The sequence below is a fragment of the Solenopsis invicta genome, chromosome 9, assembly GCF_016802725.1.
Source record: "Solenopsis invicta isolate M01_SB chromosome 9, UNIL_Sinv_3.0, whole genome shotgun sequence".
NCBI lineage: Eukaryota > Metazoa > Arthropoda > Insecta > Hymenoptera > Formicidae > Solenopsis > Solenopsis invicta.
The window spans coordinates 7,591,446-7,611,812 of NC_052672.1; the positions used below are offsets into that span (position 1 = coordinate 7,591,446).

At 33.0% G+C, this 20,367-nt stretch overlaps 1 protein-coding gene across 1 annotated transcript in view; it reads right to left on the minus strand.

Moving 5' to 3' along the window:
* Positions 1-1,861: 1,861 nt before the first annotated feature.
* The window catches only part of LOC105202178 (homeobox protein Nkx-6.1), a 34,497-nt gene continuing 15,991 nt past the window's right edge, over positions 1,862-20,367 (minus strand). The window contains exons 2-3 of the mRNA XM_026138200.2: positions 10,490-10,653; positions 1,862-2,418 (exon numbers count right to left, since the gene is read on the minus strand). Of these exons, the coding sequence (XP_025993985.1) occupies positions 2,176-2,418; positions 10,490-10,653 (407 nt within the window). The 3' untranslated portion in view covers positions 1,862-2,175. The remainder of the gene's footprint in view (positions 2,419-10,489; positions 10,654-20,367) is intronic.

Consider the following 20,367-nt stretch of genomic DNA (forward strand, 5'->3'; position numbering starts at 1 on the left):
TGAACATTTATTGTTCGAAATGCAAAATAAAATCTGATATTGTGGTCGTGACGGATCTTTCGATTGATTTAGCAGTTTAGTTGACTTTTATCGCAAAAGTAAGAGAAAATTATTATAATTTTATGTATAACATTAAAATAAATTGTTTTATAATCATTTTTGGGTAAATGTATGTCAAATTAAATAATGAATTTTAAAAGAACAGATATACATATTTCTAGATAATTATAATTATCCGAAAATACAATAAAAATAAAACATAACAGAGAAAAAAAAATTTAATTTTATAATAATTTAATCAACCAACTATCGTCAAAAAAGCTGTTTCTGAAAAAAAACAAAAAACAAAATTTCTAATAGAAATTATATAATTCTAGGACGAGTAATAATATTTCGAGATCGAATGTATTTTTTAAAATAAATGATACATCTACATCTGCTGAAACAAATAAATCTACCTAAATTCATAATGCATTAAAAGTAAACGCCTATTAGGAGAAAATGATATTCGTGGGGAAAGAAGGACGCAGCGAGTTTGCTCGATTTCATAATTTATTTAGGAACTTCTCGCGATATTATAATACCGTGTATCTGCATCGCATTCACTAACTTAGAACCTAAGCGGATAATATTTACACTCACATCGTATGCGATAAATACATGCTCCTTGCTCGCATGCGTACTCGTACGGGACAATTACCCGAGTAACGCCTGTACCCTCTGAACAGGAACGATGCTATCATCCTGTTTTGTTCTTTACACCGTTTATATTAACAACGCGATTTCAGCGTCTGCCTGGCATCTTTTCTATCTTACAAGCCGAGCGAACACAGAATAAATAGTCTCTAGGATGTCTATATACACGATGAATTTAGATTAAATGGTATCTGTCTCGAGGCTTCATAGATCTTTCATGTCACATGTATTGTTAAATTGCACGATCACGGCATGTAGATCTTCCAGTCGTTATGCTCAAATAAAACATGATTTATTGTCCGCCTTCTCTCCGGCAGCCAATAAAAAGATTATTCGATTATAAAATCAATATCCCGCAAGTTTGAACAAGACTCTTCTCTAAGAGACGCTCCTGTATCTAATAACCGTAACAAATGGGATATCGTTAATGATCATGTTCGTGAATATCGTCTCATTCGCACTTATTTACATCATAATTCTGATATAACAAATTATAGAGGTGAGAGATATACAGGTGTTTAATAATTATTGACACAACGCTAGAGGATAAGTAGAACGAATTAAACTGAGCAAAAGAGTACCATTTGAATTTATACCATTTTGCGATTTTCACAATAGTTAACGAGAAATTAATTTATTAAGATCTACAATTAATTTGCCTTATCTCTCAATGAGCGTTTTGTGTCCAATAATTTTCAGACACCTTATATGCATGAGAGATCGACTGTTTTTAGTAGAAATTCATGTTTTAAGGCTCCTGCTGACTTGATTGCTAAATCTGCGTTGACAGTAGCGACTTAATTTAAAATAATGAGAAAAAAGATTCATATATCAATAAAATATACAGACATATATATATATATATATATATATATATATATATATATATATATATATGTAAATATACATATATCAATGAATATGTGAAAAATGATACATTAAAAGATTAAATTATCCTTGCAACGTACAATGTTATTTAGTTTTCATTCTAATACAATAAATACTATGTTACAGATATATATAAAACAGCTAATTATAATTTCTCATTCAACAATATAATTGTAATATATATAACTGTTATATAACTAGGGCGTTATATAACAGTTACATTGTTGAGTAAAAACTTATAACTCAATAAAGACTGTCTTATAGTTATATATAAATGTTAGTTTCAATTTCTCCTTAAATAATGTAATTGTTATATAAGACACTTGTTATAATAGTTACATTACTGAATGAGAAATTACAACTAACATTTATATAACTGTAACTTGGTATTTGCTGGGAAGTTTTTATGTTTAAACTAATACTTTATTAAATTTTTAAAATTTTATTTTAATATACGCTGCAAGAATTTTCAAGAATTTTCCTCGCTTCTAACGTTATCAATCCAAGATGGCTGCAATAAATAAACAGGAGCCTTAATAATAAACAGAAATTTATAAAAACGGTTCCCCAATTAAATGCCTTCACGGTGTTTTAGACCACATAAGGCCGATACAAAGGTTCCTGAAGATCCGTTCCAGTCCTCTGACTTTCCTGAAGTGTTCCTCTAGATTCCTCTGGTGTACCGGGTGCGTTTACGCTGACGTCACTTCCAGTATCCCTCTCAGCGCTCCTCGCGCTTCCGGCTTCCTCCACCTTTCCACTTGCACGAGCCTCCTGCTGTGCCTTCTTACTACGCTTCCACTTCATTCGGCGATTTTGAAACCAGATCTTTACCTGTAACGAAAATGTATCGTGTAATTATTCGCAGCGTATCGATACGCGTGACTTTATCTGGAATATTTATTATGAGGATTTCCTGATGCAAATAAAGATTAAAAGAATTACATACGTAGCGATAAGCAATTTCGGGGATCACTGCGTGTGATATTTGATAAAATATTTTGGCATTGAAATATTACATTTATCTCGCATTTAATTTTGGATAATTACGAAATACTATATTCGTAAAAAAAGAATGTATCGCTTCCGTTCAAATTTATTATCGAATGTATATTACAAGTATGTGCGATATGATAAGATGTGTGTAATATAGAATTACTGAATGCATACAGATCTCTTAAAACGTATCTCTTCAATTTTACATTTTTATTTTATATAAGCAATATTTAGTGACAAAAACAAAAAGTAAATAAAAAATAAGTAATATAGAAAAAAATTTAACAAGTTTCATGTTGTTTTGTGCATACTATTAACATTTTAAAAAATCAGGTACAGCTGATGTAAATATTTTATCAAGTTATATAGCTGATAATAACATAGTTGTGCAATTTTATTTTGAATATTGTTATATCTTCATAAAAGAGAAAAAAGATATTAAAGAATATTTTATATCTATTTCATATACACAATTGTTGCAAAATTTAAATCAACACTTTTACAGTTTTCGGAATAAAGCGAGATTGCAGAGATGCTTATGGTAGAAATAATTAAATTGATTAACATAATATCACATTCCTGGTTCTAGTTAACATCTGTGTTTAAAGTCCAGCAAACATGCAACGTACAATTTGAGGAAACGTGTAAATGTATATATGTAAATTCACATAGAAGAAATGTTATTAAGCACTAAAATCTGATCAGTTTTTGACCAGTGTATACACATTTCTTCTATGTAAATTTACATATATACATTTACACGTTACAATGGCTATAGCCAGTGTCTTAATTTAAATTTGTTTAAATCAATATTTTTATAAACTCTATCAAGTTTCTTATCTTGTACCACCATAAAGTTTTAATACAATACAATAATACTAATGTAAGATTGATGAATAATAGTAAAAATAATAATTAAATAAAAATATGTTAATTACAAAAATAAATTCAAGCCAGTTTTAGTTCGATGTCCTTATCCTTTTGTTATTTATTAATTAATAATTAATTATTAAATCTTTAGTTGCTTCTTTAATAAATTTATAATAATATCGTTAGTAATTCTTAATATTTTTAATTACTTTAATCATAAATTCGATATTTTTGAAGACGACACGAGATCACAGATACATTTTAGGCGACCAATTCTCACTTTCAAACGTGGAATATTACAGAAAAGCTTATAACAAACTAATTATTATTACTGAAAAGTTTAATAGATAATAATAGATACCTAAAATATCAAGTTTCAATTTCAAACTTTGATTTACAAAACAGCACCAAATGCGAAATATAATAAAAAATAACTTGAGTGATATTTAGTAACACTCCCCTAATATTATTTAAAACGTGAAATAAAAAACATTAAAAACTGTTAATTTTATTTATTTTAATATTATGTCATAATAAATGCATGAAAAATAGAAATGCTTTCTAGCATTTATAGTATTGCAAATGTTTAATGCATTAAATTATTCCGTCATGAACAATCATTTATCTTTTATCTTACAAAACTATGTCAACCAGTCTGCATAATAAATATTAAAATCAAAACTAAATAGTGAGATTTCCGTATGGTTGTTTTCCTTTGGATTTTTACCAAATTGATTCAACGTTTAATTTGCTGTGTCATTGCAATAACGACTCATGATACTTGGAATCTTCCATGCTTCAGAAATTAAACGATAGAAACTCATTCGTAAATTTGCGAGTTAAAAGATGTTCCAGTTTAATTTCGTCTTTGAGTCGATAATAGCAAAGGAGCTAATTATAAGAACTGACGAGTTGCCGGTGCGACTGTCATCGATCCGCGCCCGATTTAATTTGGCGAATGCGTACTCTATAAGCGCGGGTAACATCACGTGAGCCACCCCGCGAGACGCCGTAAATCAGGTAGACAGATACAGGGACTCGATTTTTCCTCCCCAATCGTAAGAAAACGATGTAAATCTTTCGGACAACATATCATGCGCTCGGGCCAATCCCCTCCAGACACACCAACCGTATTATATCTTTACCCTCCGTGTAGGAGCGCAGCTTTCTCATACGAATACGAATGGGAGAATCTGTGAATGTTCTGCCGAATTCTCGCTACCCGAAGGATTTTATATGTGACAAAATTATAATTCTAATTAAAATTCTAATCGCGCCATAATAAAATCATGCATCAGCGTTAATATAATTTGCCGCAATCATTGTGATGATTTGTTTTCTAATCTAATTCTAATTAGGATTACAATTTTGCCACGTACAAAATTCTTTGGAACAAGAATTCCATGGAACATTTTGAAAATATTTATGAATTGATATCTTAGAAACGTAATACAGAGCTTCATAAAAAAAAATTAATTAAACATTATAATAGTCTTTGTAAAGATTAAAAGTGTTTGCAATGAAAATATTTATTCTTCTTGAAATATAGGGTTGTACACTACGAAAAATACAACAGATGCCATTGCTTTCCGATCAACTGGACGATTTGATAGACGAAACGCTACGACAGGGACTTACGTAAATCACTCGTGTCGCGTTAACAAATAATTCGGAGCGCGAGGTAAACAAGCACGAGGGGTTAAATTTGAGGGAAGAGAGAGAAAAGGCGGGTGCGAGAAGGTTCGAATTGTAGGTGTAAGCGAGTTAGTCAAAAAAATGGATTGAAAGTGGGGAGAAAAAAGCGAAGCCCGCGAAAATAAATATTTGTTATATCGCCGATAAACCGACGAGCGATAGAGAGCGAGCAAGCGAGTGAGCAAGGAAGAGAAGAAATAAATCGCGCTGTAAATTATCTCGTGAGCCGAAATTAATCGACATCTTGTACATGGAAAACCGAACGAAGGTGAATCATGGCAAAAGTATTCTATCTACGATACGATCTCAATTGCGATTGCGCTAATTGCCGAAGGTATTCTTTTCGCAGTTAATCATGGATATGTAGCTCCTTGCATGCTATTACGATTATTATTATCGCGATTTCGTGACAATTGAATTGCAAATGTCTAACTTTAATTAATTCAGCAAGCAGAGAAATATTGTTGTCATTTAATTTGTTTAAAAATGGATTTGGTTATTACTTTTTTTTGTTTTTTCTTTAAAAAAAAAATTTTTTTTATAAACTTTTTTTATACAAATAAATTTTTAACTTAGGTAAAAAGTTAATAAATTAAAGTTCATGTATTTAAAAAATAACTAGTTAAAGTTAAAAATTAAATAATTTAAACTAAATTGTTAAAAGTTATTAACTTTATTATTTAACTTTTAATTTTTTAATTACCTAATCCTGCAAATAAGTTACGAGTGTTTGTAATGCGCAGCACCAGTAATGTAGCGCTAGCGGCGGCGAAGACGGTCGAACGGCCGAGTCACGGCGGCCCCAGTTTTACGAGGAGAGTGGGGAAGCAGCCGAGACGGTATAAGACCTTGTGAGGTCAACAACCCGTCGGCCGACAGCGTGCACGTGCGCGTCGAGTAGTGAATGACCGAGCGATTGAGGAGAGTGGGGAGGCGGCCCACACGGCGCGCGGCGTGGTGCCTATCTTACGGGACCGCGCGCAGTCAATGCAACGCGCAACAACCTAAATGGGGCATTAACAGAAACGGCGTGCATGTGCGCCTCAGGTAATGTGGAGCGTTCAGCATTACAAACTCTCATTTGCGGGGTTGGGTAATTAAACAATTAAAAGTTAAATAATAAATCAATACATTTTTAATAACCGCTGGATTAGGTGTAATATTTTGCAATTTTGAAATAAAAATAAAAATGTATTTAACAAAATATTATTTTTTTTCCTGTCTTTCAGAAAAAATCACACGTAATAGACGGATAGATATTATAAAATGTTGGATATAAAAAAGAAAAAAAATTAAATAATGAAAAATGAAAGGAGAAGGGAGTTTTTAAATACGGAAAAAAGATGAAGATGAAAAGAAAAAAAAGGAGAGAAAGAGTTTAAAATTGAAAAATCTATATTTTAATAATATTAATAATGTTAATTATTAATATAACATTTGTTATAAAAAGTGAATGTCAGAATTATAACCCAGTATTAAACAAAGATTAAACAAACATTGCATAAACCTTACATTGAAACATTGTAATATTGTATGGAAGTTACAAAAGATTTCTGCAATGTTACTACAAGATTGCTCTAACGTTGAAATGTCCACAATTTTAAACCTGACAATCTTTATGACGTTTCAAACTATTTGAAATCGTCCACTGGTTTTACTGGTGGAAGAAACAAAACGCAACGCCAATAATTTTTGCTTCTGCCAACAAAGAGATTGTATATCTGCCAACTGCATTATTTTTACTGGTAATAACCAAACTTATTTTCGAACAGAAAAATTGTCGCAATGTGACGTCGCAAATTAAACGTCGAATTGATTTGATAATCCAATTCAACACTGTTGAAGAATCAAATTTAACGTTATTTCCTTTCGTTAATATTTTGTTATTTTTGACTTTTGTGTGAATCATTTATTATTTTAACACAAACCAACCATTCTCATCTAATCAACTCATTTCGGCGGTCTAATCAACTCATTGAATTATTTATTGTCAAAGTAAGGAACGTTCATATTAACGTCTGCATCTAGTAAATAATAAATTAAATTTTAGTCATAACATATTTCTTGATTTTAACAATAGAAGATAAACAACTGTGCAAAAAATACCAAAAAATGCATAATGAAAAATGTACTTAGCCTTTTTAAAGCTGTATCGTTTTATTGTCGTTACAAAAATTTATTACTAAAAATATCTTGTGAAGAATTCGAAATTTTTTATTTCTTTTTTTATGTTTAGCCTCTTTAATGATAAGAAACACTATGTTTCAGTTATCAATGCTACATAGAGTTTTACTTCATTTTTTAAATATAACTAAACTGCATAAATAAATTTATTAATACGTAGATAGAATTTAAAATTATAATAAGATCCAAATAACATCAAATCGAAGTCATTTTAGAAAAAATCAGTATGATATGACTCGATACACTTTTGACTTTTTAAAAATATAATAACTAAAAAATTATTATCACATTAAAAATTCATTAGAAAATCATCATTAAAATATCCTAATAATTTTTCTTAAAATATTTTTCACCAATGTCATCTTGATCATATTATAATTTTGTGTTCTATTTGGTACATTCTTATGAAAAAAACATATGGAAAATAAATATTGCAAATATGCAATATTAACAGCTAGAGAATTAATTTCATAAGAGACAATCGAACTTGTATATTTTGTAAATCTTTATGTTAAATAATAATAGTAATTTTGGCATAATGCTAATAACTTTTACAAATATGTGGTATTTCCATATGTGTCCATCTCTCTAAAGAATTGCTTGACTTGATAATGACAAAAATTGTAATGTAGAGAGATTTATTGGAAGCTACACAGCTTTCGCCCTTTTCAAACAAACGCGTTCTTCGTCGGGCGTTGCGACGCGTTTCGTCGTGATGCTCGCGCTTGGACGGTAAATCGCCGGTAATCGCGTTTCTGCAAGCGCCGGAACTCAGACGTGAAATGGGTAACAGGCCCGGGAAAGGCGAAGGACGAGGGAAGGCCGAGGTGGAGGCGAGGCGCGAGGCGGAATCGGTAAAATATCGAAACAAATCAGCGACTGAGCCCGCCATAACTCAGACTTTCACGTCTGTTTGCCGAGCGATCCGTCAAGGCTCGTAAGCTTCGGAGTTATGTTTAAGTTGTTGAACTATGCGAGAGAGGATTCGCGTGCACACGGCGTTGGATGGAGGAAGGGCGGGCCGGATTATTCGAAGGGATTTTCTCTCTTTCGAGGGTCTTCTTTTTCCCCTTCCGTGCTCGCGCTCCTGTGACCTCGCGAATTTCCATTTTCGCGCTATTTACCGGTCGACGTCGCTCAACTTCTCGTCGGGCGACTCTCGACGCCAGCTTAACGCCAACTCGACTCCAACTTTTGCTCTCCGCGCCTCTCCCCGGAAAATTATCGATTCGATTTCTTAACGATTTCCACGAGCTATTCCATGTCAATTGGATATGTAATTATGCAAAGATACCTTTCGATCTCTCGAGAGAGGAAATAGATTTTATGTGTAATACAGTGTCTAGGTTTTTTTAGCTTTTTACGTCTTCTCATAGCACACACAGAAAAATATCAATTCTACTACTAAAAAAAGAGATTACTCAATTTATTTTTCTTCTGTTAGGTAATAGTTATCTTTTACAAAAAATATATTTTCTTGATAATGATTTTAAATATAGAAGACAGTCACTTTAGTATCAACACAAGTCATTCTAAGCGGCGCCCTTTTATTTCTCGAAAACTGAACACTGAACTTTATTAATAAATCGATAAAAACATAATCTCCTTATTTAATTAAAGAAGTAAAAACCCATAATTCAAAAATCCATAGCTTTTATCTATATAAAATTTGTTGAAAATAAGTTCTTTAAAAGTAAAAATAAAATTTTTATTTTCCATCCACGATTTTTTTTGCACATTGTATGATTTAAACAATAATAAATATATTATTGATAATGTTAGATTATTTTACATATTTATAGCGTTCTAAGACAGTTTTATTTACATCTTTCACATTTTTATGTTTTTCATAATACAGTTTTAAACTTGAGTAAATCAATAAGACAGACTGTAAGATAGTAAAAACCGTATAAAATAGAATAAAAGGCACGGTATTTATATATTCTGTCTATTAAATTAGTGACCTAATTTAATCTTTATATATTATTATTGCGCTTCATGTCGCGTCTAACGAAACAGCATAAAGTATATTTGTACACTATAAATCAACAAAAAATATCGAAGTGAAAAGCTTCTAGTACGTTTTACATACATTAAATTGTAAGTATTTTATACAGATAAAATTCATATATTAGGAAAGAAAAGAAAAATATAACAATGTTGCCTACTGTGTTGGTTTTGAAGTTCATTTTTGCCAGATACTATTTTTGTTTATTTTATGAAAAATTGTATTATTAGAACATTCAAAATTATTTGGTTAAACTGGTATATCTTTCAAAGATACTTTTTGATTTGTATTTATGTTTTTTCAAAGTTTGATTTTTAATTTTTATTTAAGAAATCCAAAAATAAAGTAGTCGGTATCGGCGATCTTTTTCTCTCCACAATATTGTATTAAAATTTATTTATCACACGTTATATAAATCATATAAAAATTATGAGCAAAGTGTTGTACTGGAATATGATATACCATATACTGAAAAAAAGTATTTATATTTTATCAAAGAATGTAAAAGTTTATCGAAGAAGAGTTAGAATAATAAGCAAACCAAATTTTTATTTTAATTTAATGTAAGCTGAGTTCCGAAATTCACTTCGAATTCACGGAAACTCTATAGTTTGTGTTATATAATATATTATGCATTTTTAGTACTCTGAATTAATAACGAAACGTACCTATAATTGATTGAAATATTAAATTACTAAGATTCAAAACATATTTTAAAAACATTTAATTCTTATGATAAACTTATGATAGACTTGCAATATATGAACTTAAGAAACAAATAATATTTATTTAATTCAAATAGCTTACAGCATTTATTTTTCTGTGTGTAGTTTTGTTGATAGATAGTATAATGTTGAGCGGCAACAAACTAATAAAATCTTAACATCAACTATACGTCATTTCGCTATTTGGTGCTCTTCGCAATTTCTGCAGTAAGAACGGTATCGGATAAAAGCCATTTTATTGTACGTTTTATCGCAGCACAGGTGATTCACGATTCGAATTTCTTCTTCCTATTCAGACGTGAGTAATAAAAAAATTGCTAATCGCGGTACTTATCGTACAAGAGGTGATTCATGGACTTGGGGCCGTTATTGAATTTGGGATATCGAGAAAGGTAATGCGCAATTCAACACCATTATCTCAATTTACCTGCGTTTCCGTGAGCATCAGCGACGTCGCGACCTCGAACCTCTTCGGTCTACTGAGGTACTTATTTTGTCGGAATTGCTTCTCCAATTCAAGAAGCTGCTGAGATGTAAAGGCGGTCCTAGGCCTTCTGGTTTTGCCCAACAATGCATGCTGTGCCGCGCAACCTGTTACAAAAAAAAATATTTTGTAAGAAATTTGCAATTTATGTTATAAAATGGATAATATTAACTCGTGTAACAATATTTATAATAATAATTCATAAATTAAAAAGTTTCATAATTAAGATGTATGAAATAAGTCAGATAAAAATTCTACAAATTATATTTTTGACGTCGTGTTGATTTTTGCATAAAAAAAAACTTTCAATTAAAAATATGGCTCGATTAAATTTGTTTGTATCCGATAAAAGTCGCAAATTGAATGCGATTTGCGAGTCCGGCAAAACAGTTCGGAGAACAAAAATGATTCATTATTGCGACCCGGGCGATCCAATAAAAATCATCGAATGCTAATGCAATTATCGCGAGTGTAAATCCCTATGGATTACGGGGGATGATTTGGGGTTAGACGATAGGGGCGGAAAGCCGCCCCTGCAATTAGCCCCGTGAATGACTCTTGGTCAGGGGAGAATCGCCGACTTATAACACCATAGGCGTAGACATCGTGGAGTCCGACAAAACGATCGTCGATATAATCATGACAGTCAATCAGTGTAATGAAGACGCGTTTGAATTATACATCATATCAATTGTTATATAATGTATACATGCAAGTGTCAACATTTTATCTACGCTCAAAATATAATTATTACTCATTAACCAGTAAAATCTACTTCTTTACTAACTTTTTTAAATTGCAATTAAATTAAAGTCATTCGTTTATTTATAACACTTTATTCATTCTTTAGTATTACCTATGTTCTAAACATGATTATTGTTTATTAACAATTAGATGTAAAATTTATTTTCCGTAATAATTGTTTTTTTTTTAATTATTTAAAACGCAATTAAATTGAATTATTTGCGATTGTCTTTATGATACAAATTCAATTATTTATAAATAGAATCTGAAAATGAGTCAACTTTAGAAAACGTAAAAAAAGCGTTGAATAAAATTTGAAATAACATGTTGAAATAAAATCATTAAAATGCAAAAATGTCTAGTTCATATCTCGAAGAATATCTTCAAAAATAGCACAGATGATCATTGTGAACTTATAAAGAGGATTTACCTTTTAAATTCTTTACGAATTATCGTAATCTCTTAAGAAAAAGGAAAGAATTCCTTTCACACATACAGATCTCAAATTTTTATAAAGCTTATAAAAATACTTTTTGTATCTAAAGAAAAGCTCAGAAGTGATGACATAAAAGTGAATTCTTTTTGAACTATCTGACAATAAGTATTTTTAAAACAGAAAAAATGGAATAAAGAAAAAAATTTATTTTATAATTTAGAAATTCAAAAAAGATTCTTTTTTAGATTCTCTTTGCTATTTGTGTTAGTTTAAGCAGGTTTTGAATTTTATCATGTACGTGAGAGAAACTATTATTTTTGTTTCCGCGATGCCACGCGGCGTGTTTTCGTTGTTGATCGCGCGCTATGTCCACCGGGTCTCCACGATCAGCAGGGACGTGGGCCTTGCGTCACTGGCTTAAGCACGCTCGTAACTTAACTAGCAAGTGCGTGACCGGCTGTCAGTGTTTGTACACATGGCGGCGTTTAGTCGAGCGCATTCGGATTACCGGTCGACGCGTGATTCACTAAGCTGCGTACGAGCAGGTACACACTCTCTCGCTCTCCCTCAATGAGAGACTCCGCGTATTTCGATATAGGGCCACACGATTTCACGCCCTGTACACAAATAAGCAGCAACTTCGATATCTCATTATCTCGATGTCGCATTATCGATTCTTTACGTAGGGCGTCCTTGTAAATTTAATTTCATGCGCAACATAAGTTAAGAAAAAAATAATTGACAAAAGGAAAAGAGAATTTTTAAATAAAAAAAAACGTACCATGTATAAGAGAAATATATAATTAAATAGAATTGATTTCATAAATAATGCTATATTAATTTTAATTGGTATATTTGCTTCGGAATTTTCTTAACTGCGAGTACTTGTAGGTCTAATGTACCTGACAAAACTTTAAATTAATCTACCTTTGCTTAAAGTTAATGTAATATTTTTCATTTTAAAGATTAAAATTTAAAGAATAGGATTATGTAACTTAAGATTATATGAAATTGTGAAAAATTTGTTATAATCAATGTTTCACAACATTCCGGTTTGGCGCGTAAATGAAAATATCTACTGAATGCGGCGCGAATACCATTCAAAACTCATCGTAATATAATACATTAAATATCTATTTACTATCCAATTAAAATTTTTGTTTTTTTAAATAAAATTCGAATAATAAGCTGCCATAAAATAATTTTACTAAATTCCTACAATCTACATTCATCCAAAATTGATCTCGCATTGATATGAAGTGTAAAAGCGTTACGTGTTGTTGTTTAATAATCGTTACGTATTAAAAAAAAAATGCGCCCGAGACATTTTTGGCGATTGTTCATGGGTGCAAGCGTCACGCGCGAGGGATGGGCGACTACATTTGATAGCTGTTAGTATTTAGACTGTCGCACATTTATTGGGTTATTTATCGTTGGACAAAGTGTAGTTCGATTCCCCCTCCCCTGCTGGGCACATATGGCCTGACCGATGATTTCCCTTCCCGCTGATTCGTGACAATTATTATTTGCGCCATTGCGCTTCTCGCTCGTCCCATCATGATTTATTTTTATGTCCTTTTTTCAATTTCATCGCTCTGGCATACCGTGTACGCGGTACCTATTAGATTCTCTTGACACGCTTGCATACGATATTATAAATTATTTTTTAATATACAATGGTTTACCTATCGTGCTTTGTTAATCTTCAAGATAAAGTTATTTCGTAGTGACTTAATTTTATGATTGTGATTTCATTAATTCTTATAATCAATCATAAAATTTGATCTGTAATCACTTTTGGTCAACGTGAACAGAAGGTCTGACTCGAGATAAGGTTCGGACATCTATTCCTAATATTTTCTTGATAATTAGTTACAAGTGATATGAACAATGTATCAGTAATGACAATAACCGACGCAAATGAAAATTGCTGAATTAAAATTCGTGGATGTGGATGTGAATCGATTGTGATCGAAATGAAAAAGTTGATCAGTTTTCATACAACAGACAGCATTACGCTTAGAAAACATTTATTAATTGTACAACGTTAGAGGCGCGAAATGACAAGCAATAAATTGCTACGTACAACTTCATTTGTTAAATATTCTTTAAAAACAATAATTTTATAATCCTAAAATCTGTAAAATATGTGGTAAATTGAGATATCTGTTTGATATGTTAAGTAAAAATATAAAAGCATTCTTGACATAATAATGGTATATTGTTCAGCTATCACGGTTTTCGAGTTAAACTATACAAGTGTTTTTAACAACCTTAACTTACACATTGTTAATTTTCAAAATCTCTAAAGAAATATGTATTAAATAGATAATTATTAAAAACGATGTTACTTGAGAGAAAGACACGCAAAATTTTTGAATAAAAGTTATCTCTATAATTCTTTAATGTTTCTAACATTCTGACACCCGTAATTCAATTTAAATTTAGATAAATTTCAAATAATATTTTATATAATAAAAACAGTTTAAATATTATAATTACACGAACAGTATCTAAATATTTTGATAATATAGTTAAATATAGTTAATGACAAATATTGTCAAAACGAGTAGTGGTTGCGCTATACATTTTTAAATTCTTGTGTATTTTATAATACTTAATTTTCTTAATATTTTTTAAAAACATATTATAAAACTTTTGCAAAAGAACTAGAAATCGTATTAATTTTATTAAAATTCTGAAAATGGGCCGCTGAATTTCATTGAGATTTTAATATTTGAACACTCCAAAAACGAAAACACGTAATCGAGTTGCGACATCTAAAGGATCGCATCCATTGTCCTGTAAAAGTTTAAGAAGCGAGAAAAACGGTCGGACAAATAGTCGTCATAAATTATCGAACCCTTCGTCGCCAAATTACCCAGCTCGTGATAATTATTCATTGAGCCACCGGCGTGGTATTAGTCGACGTTATAAGCGCACCAAAGAAATTCGTCTGCCGCCATCGAGGGGGTTGGCAAGTGACATACGGTACGTACCCTTCTATCATAGGGACGTCGCGTTAACCATAGCGCTAACTAACTGCAAACAATTTCCCCTGTAGCCCAATAAACGCAATACGATGTATCGTGCAATCACGAAGTCGATAAAAATAATCGAGATGCAAAATGATGCAATTACTTATCATTGTATAAACGATATGATATTGTAAATATTGATAAGTGATTTATTGAAATTTAATAATAATAAAAATTGTAGAAAAATTAAAATATATATACATATTATAAATTATCGAAGTATATTAAACATACATTTTTTTTCACCATTTTATTCGTCTTCAAAATTAAAATTGGACAATTGCACTATTTTACACAAATAGCATTAATTTTTATAAATACTTTTCATAATTAATTTCTGCATCCTCTACGATACATTTGCGCTTGAATTGGCCTAATTTCATTGACACGCGGAGAATGTGCTGTGTCCCGCTAAATTGATCATTTGGCACACTGCACGTCGATCAGGATCGGAAAATGCGCAAACTGTGACAGATGTCGGTAAACATGAGAAGGGCGACTTTATCGAGTGGACAATCACCATTCGCGCTCTTATATCGAATAGGAGGACGGGAGGGGGTCTTTATCATGATAATTTAATTTATTTGGGGGTCCCATCGGCCGTTTCATGCCAGGCCACCCTTAAATAGTGCCGATCATCGTGGCGGTAAACACCACCTATTATCTGTACTTAAACCGACCGCTCTCTTTCTCTCTTCGTCGTGTCTCTCATCTCGCCCTTCTGTAGTTTATCCCCCGAAAAATTACACTTTACCGGTCGCATGAATATCGTTGCGTCCCAATGAGGGATGATGGCGATCTGGTAGGTATCATAGCGAATTTTGCTTCGTATAAAGAGATGAAGACGTATAATAAAGATAATTTTTGAAATCAATATTTCTCTATAATTTTTTAAATTATGATAAAAATCATCAATTTTCGTCTTAATTATGTATTTAAATTAATTAAAAATTTGTAATTAATTATGTATTTAAATTACGTATTTAAATTAACTATGTATTTAAATTAATTAACAATTTATAAATAAAATATAGGACTATAATATGTTGTCATTTTGAAGTCTTTTTCTAACGTATTGATTTTAAAGATAAAATGATTTAAAATCTTAAAAGCAAGAGTCATTATTATATTTTAAGCGAGTATTATAAAATACTTGCGAAATTAATTATCCGCATGTAACTCTTCGTTCCGCCGAGCTGAGATCGGATCTCGTGCGACTTTTTTTTTAGGCGAATCGCACGGTATCTCGGACTAACGAGTAACTACCCTCGTTAACTCCCGGGCGAAAGGTACGCTTAATTAAAACTGATTACTCGATCCGAGCTCCCGCAGGAACTTCACCTTCGTTTTTAGTCTTTTTTGCGTCGGTCGTCGGAATGTTGGCGTGTAACCGAATGACCCGAATGCTTCACATCACGATGGAAAGGTATCGCAACAAATTTCCCGTGGTAACATAATTACGAGGGCTAAGTATTCGAAAAATAAAAGTTTTTACTTAGCGAGTAAAGTAAGCGGCTTAATAGCACCATGTTTGTGTAAAGAGTGTAATGTCATTCGATACGCATCCAGCAGTAATAGATTTGTAGATTAAGGCTCGTATACGGAAAGAACGATTTTGCTGAAGTATCTAAACATTTAGCTAGATCTGAAAATAAATTTACTGGAGTATCAAAATAATTATGACGGATGTTTAAGCATGATAAATAATGCTGCAAAAAATGTTGTATATTCTAGCAATCAGTTTGACAGTTGAACATAACTATTTTGGCCTAACAAAATTATTTTTAGATTTTCCAGCTAAATTTTTAGATACTTTAACAAACTTAGCGTTGTTCCCGTGTGCATCGCTATTACTCGCTGAACAACGATTATTTAAATGTATGCTATAATTCCGCCAGCTGTAAAACATATTTTCTTTTGCTTTATAATATTTTCTCTTAATTTTAATTTATTAATTTTGTAATAAAAGTAACTTTACTTTGAATTATTCACCGAATTTATTGTTTTATTGGCGACCTTTTACTTATCGATAAATATGTTTAAGGAGTAAAATCAATACTCAAAAATCGATTAAATTTTCATTTCCTAGTTGCAACTAAAAAAAACTTAGTAGTAAAATTTTATAAACAAACAAATGTACAAAATTTCAAAACCTCCACAAAATTTAATTCTTTTATAGCCAAAAAGTGAAAATTTAACCGATCTTTGAGAGTTGATTTTATCCCTTACATATTATATGTTTGGTTTTCGATAAAAAAGTATGTATCTATTATTTTTTTATTATTTTGTCTATTATTTTATTTACAAGTATACTGAGTTTCAATAAATTCGACGAGTAACATAAAGATTTACTTGTTCATGATACGATTTCTTTCAGCCAAAAATTGTAAAGTAGTTTAAATCCATTTTTAACTTTGTGAGAAGAGAACGTAATGAGTGAGAGTGATATGTGAGACTTTCCGGAGTCCTCGCAGGATATTCCAGACTTATTGTGACATCCGGCAGATTTTTGAGATTGGATAGTTCACTAGCAGCAAAGAAATTATTTTAAAACGTTATTTTTTAAGCTAATAAAATTATTTTAAAGTGTCATTCTTTTTCAAATAAACTATATTATATAATGTTCATGAAACCTTGTTTATAATATTTATTAATACATTTATCAGATTTACGAAAGATCATTAATTTGTGATTTTTTTTATAATTGAAAGCCTTTTATGACATTAACTATTATATGTCACGATCTCTTTCATCTCACAAACACACTTTTCCCCTCTTCAGTAAATTGTAAATAATGTTTGTTCTATATGTATACCCAATGAACTTCTACCTCTATAGGATAATTAGTAGAACTTTATAACTAACAAACTGATGTTCATAAGAATTATGTTATATTAATATTTACTGAGTTATTTTAAGAAAACAAAAGGTTGTTTTACCACTCCCTTCTCTCTCTCTCTCTCTCTCTCTCTCTCTCTCTCTCTCTCTCTTACTGTATCCTAGGTACATTTATATAGAAATATTATTATGCTATGTACAATAATGTTATAACTTACTTACTTTTAAATACTATAATATATATTACAATTAATAATTAAATTAGTCTTCTTGACATGTTTTCACAAATATTGCTAAAAGTAAACAAAAATACTTACTCATCATTAAATCATTTTAAATTATTTACTTTGTGTCTTTTCAAAATTGCTTTCAAAATTTGTATACAAATAATTATTATACTATTTAGATATTTATGAAAAAGAAAAGAAATGGATAAAAATAATGTATTACAAAAATCGATCTTTGTATTAAATTATACAAATAGAAAATCAAGATTTATTTTCTCGTATTTGTAGCAAGAAATTCAATTTCGGTATTCATCACGTAATAATTTTTAAAAAATGATATAAAATGTCTAGGCAAAACTTCTTTGTCTTTCGTCATCAAATAAAAAGATTCTATTTCAATTAAAGATCATTTCACTAGATTTTTTTTTTATTAAAAATAGTACATGGTTCATCTTTTAGTTGGAGGTGATCGATCCTGTCCTCGCTCGGCTGTCACGAGTACATAGCTTCCGCGGATGCGGTTCTACGCCTACGTAGCAGCCGAAAATGGCCTCCCTCTAATGGGCAGCAATTACCCAATAGCGAATTGCAAATTGGAATTAGCGTCCTAAATCGGCGTGTATACCTCTAACTGTGCCGCTGTAACCCTCCGTCGCTCGGTCCTGCTTGCACCGCGCGCGCTCGTCGTCTCGAGGGGGATGGAACAGGGGAAGACGGGGGGGTAGATAACGCGCGGGAGGAAGTGGTGGGAAGGCCAGCGAAGGGGTTGGTAACGACTTCGTCGGTGGTGCGTTCTCTCAGCTTTTGCTCCCGTGTCCGTGTTGTAGCCATGTCCGTTTGTATTTGCGTGTGTATGTGCACGCGTGTGTATGGAAGAGCGTAATGGTGTGTTTATCTCTGTGTATGGGGGTGTGTGGGGTCTCGGTGTGCCTCTCCGTGTGCGGGGGGGTATCGCGTGCGCGTGTGTGCGTCGCCGGCAAGCCCCGCCCGCGGTCCCCCGGAACCCCCTTTGCCATGTCCCGCCCCCCGAATTATCTGCCCCTCAGATCCGAGCTAAACGAATCTAGGCGAGTAACGTCGCTATCCGCCGTCTCGCCACCTCCTCGCTGGCCACCCCCGACGTGCCGGGGATGATCGTAGATAGGAATGGAGCCGGACGAGAGCGCAAGCGAGATGAAGAAAGAGAGGAGACGGTGATGGGAAAGAGAAGGGAAGAAAAGGGAGAACGCGGAAAAGTTGAGCAAGTTTTATCAGGCTATTTTCCTTACCCGAAATGGCTGAATTTAATCCCGAACTCGGGCTCGCGAGCTCGCCACAAATCACGCCATAAACATCCACGATGTTACTTCTTATTCTTGCCTCGCGCGTCCCTACCGGATACTCGCCCGATTCGCCATTTTCTTCCGCGTCTCCAAACATACGCAAGTTTCCGAATTGAAACGTCGTATTAGGGTGAGTGTCGGGTGGATACTATTTAAACACTCAGCTCACACAGTGATTTTGAGAAGATAAATTTATAATTTTTAGAATCGACTTCAATGTCACTTAATTTTGATTCCCAGCAAACGCCAAGTTGCAGTTATGTAACTGTTAGTTATAATTTCCTACTCAATAATATAACTGTTATATAAATGTATGAAGAAAATATATAACAATTACATAACTGTCACTTGGTGTTTCGCTAAGTGATTCCAAACCGATTGCTACGGAATTTCCGACCGGCCTTTCGCGTAATCAACCACCAATTGCAGTACTCTAGCTCTCATCACTGCGATACATCACATGTTACGTTAATGGATACTTTTTCCTTTGCCGTCGAAGAGCATTTTGTCACGCAAAAAGAGCTGAAAAGCACCGGTCAGCTGCATCGGAAATTACACCGGTTTAGTTCTCTCGGTCGAATCCGGCAAAGAGTCAAAGGCGTTTTGCAGGCGAAAGGAGCTCGACCGTACGCGTCACGTATCCAGCAGCTATCCGGTGCGCGTACGCACGTGCATACATGTACATGAGCTCGGCGCACACATATTCACGTGCACGTAGATACGCGAATAGTATTACCGACAAGACCGTATATAGACACGGGATGGCGCGTTTGAGCGAGCGCGCGGGATGTTACACATCGGGTAACCAAGATCTGTTTGCTTGCGGACGGCCAAACTAGCTGGCAGCTAATTCAGAAACGCCATTACCACCTACACGCTTATAGGCGGACCTGATGCCGCTGCCGCCGCCACTACCGGCTTCCGGTGTATATATCCGCGCGTATATACACTCCATGCGTGCCTGCGGTCGAGAGCGAGCAAGCTAGTGCATCGGTTTACTCTCTTCCGTTCCCGACGATCCGCGCTCGCCGTCCATGCTCTCTCTACCTCGCGCCGAGCTTTAATTTCGAGCTCCGTTCCGGAAACAACATCGACATCAGGTCGTAGTTGCGACCCCGAGGTCGAACGAGAAGTCAATCGCTAACGACGCTGATCCGCTCGACGCCGACTTGTCGCTTTCGGAACACTCTCGTATGTTGGCGAGGGTTGTTGAAAC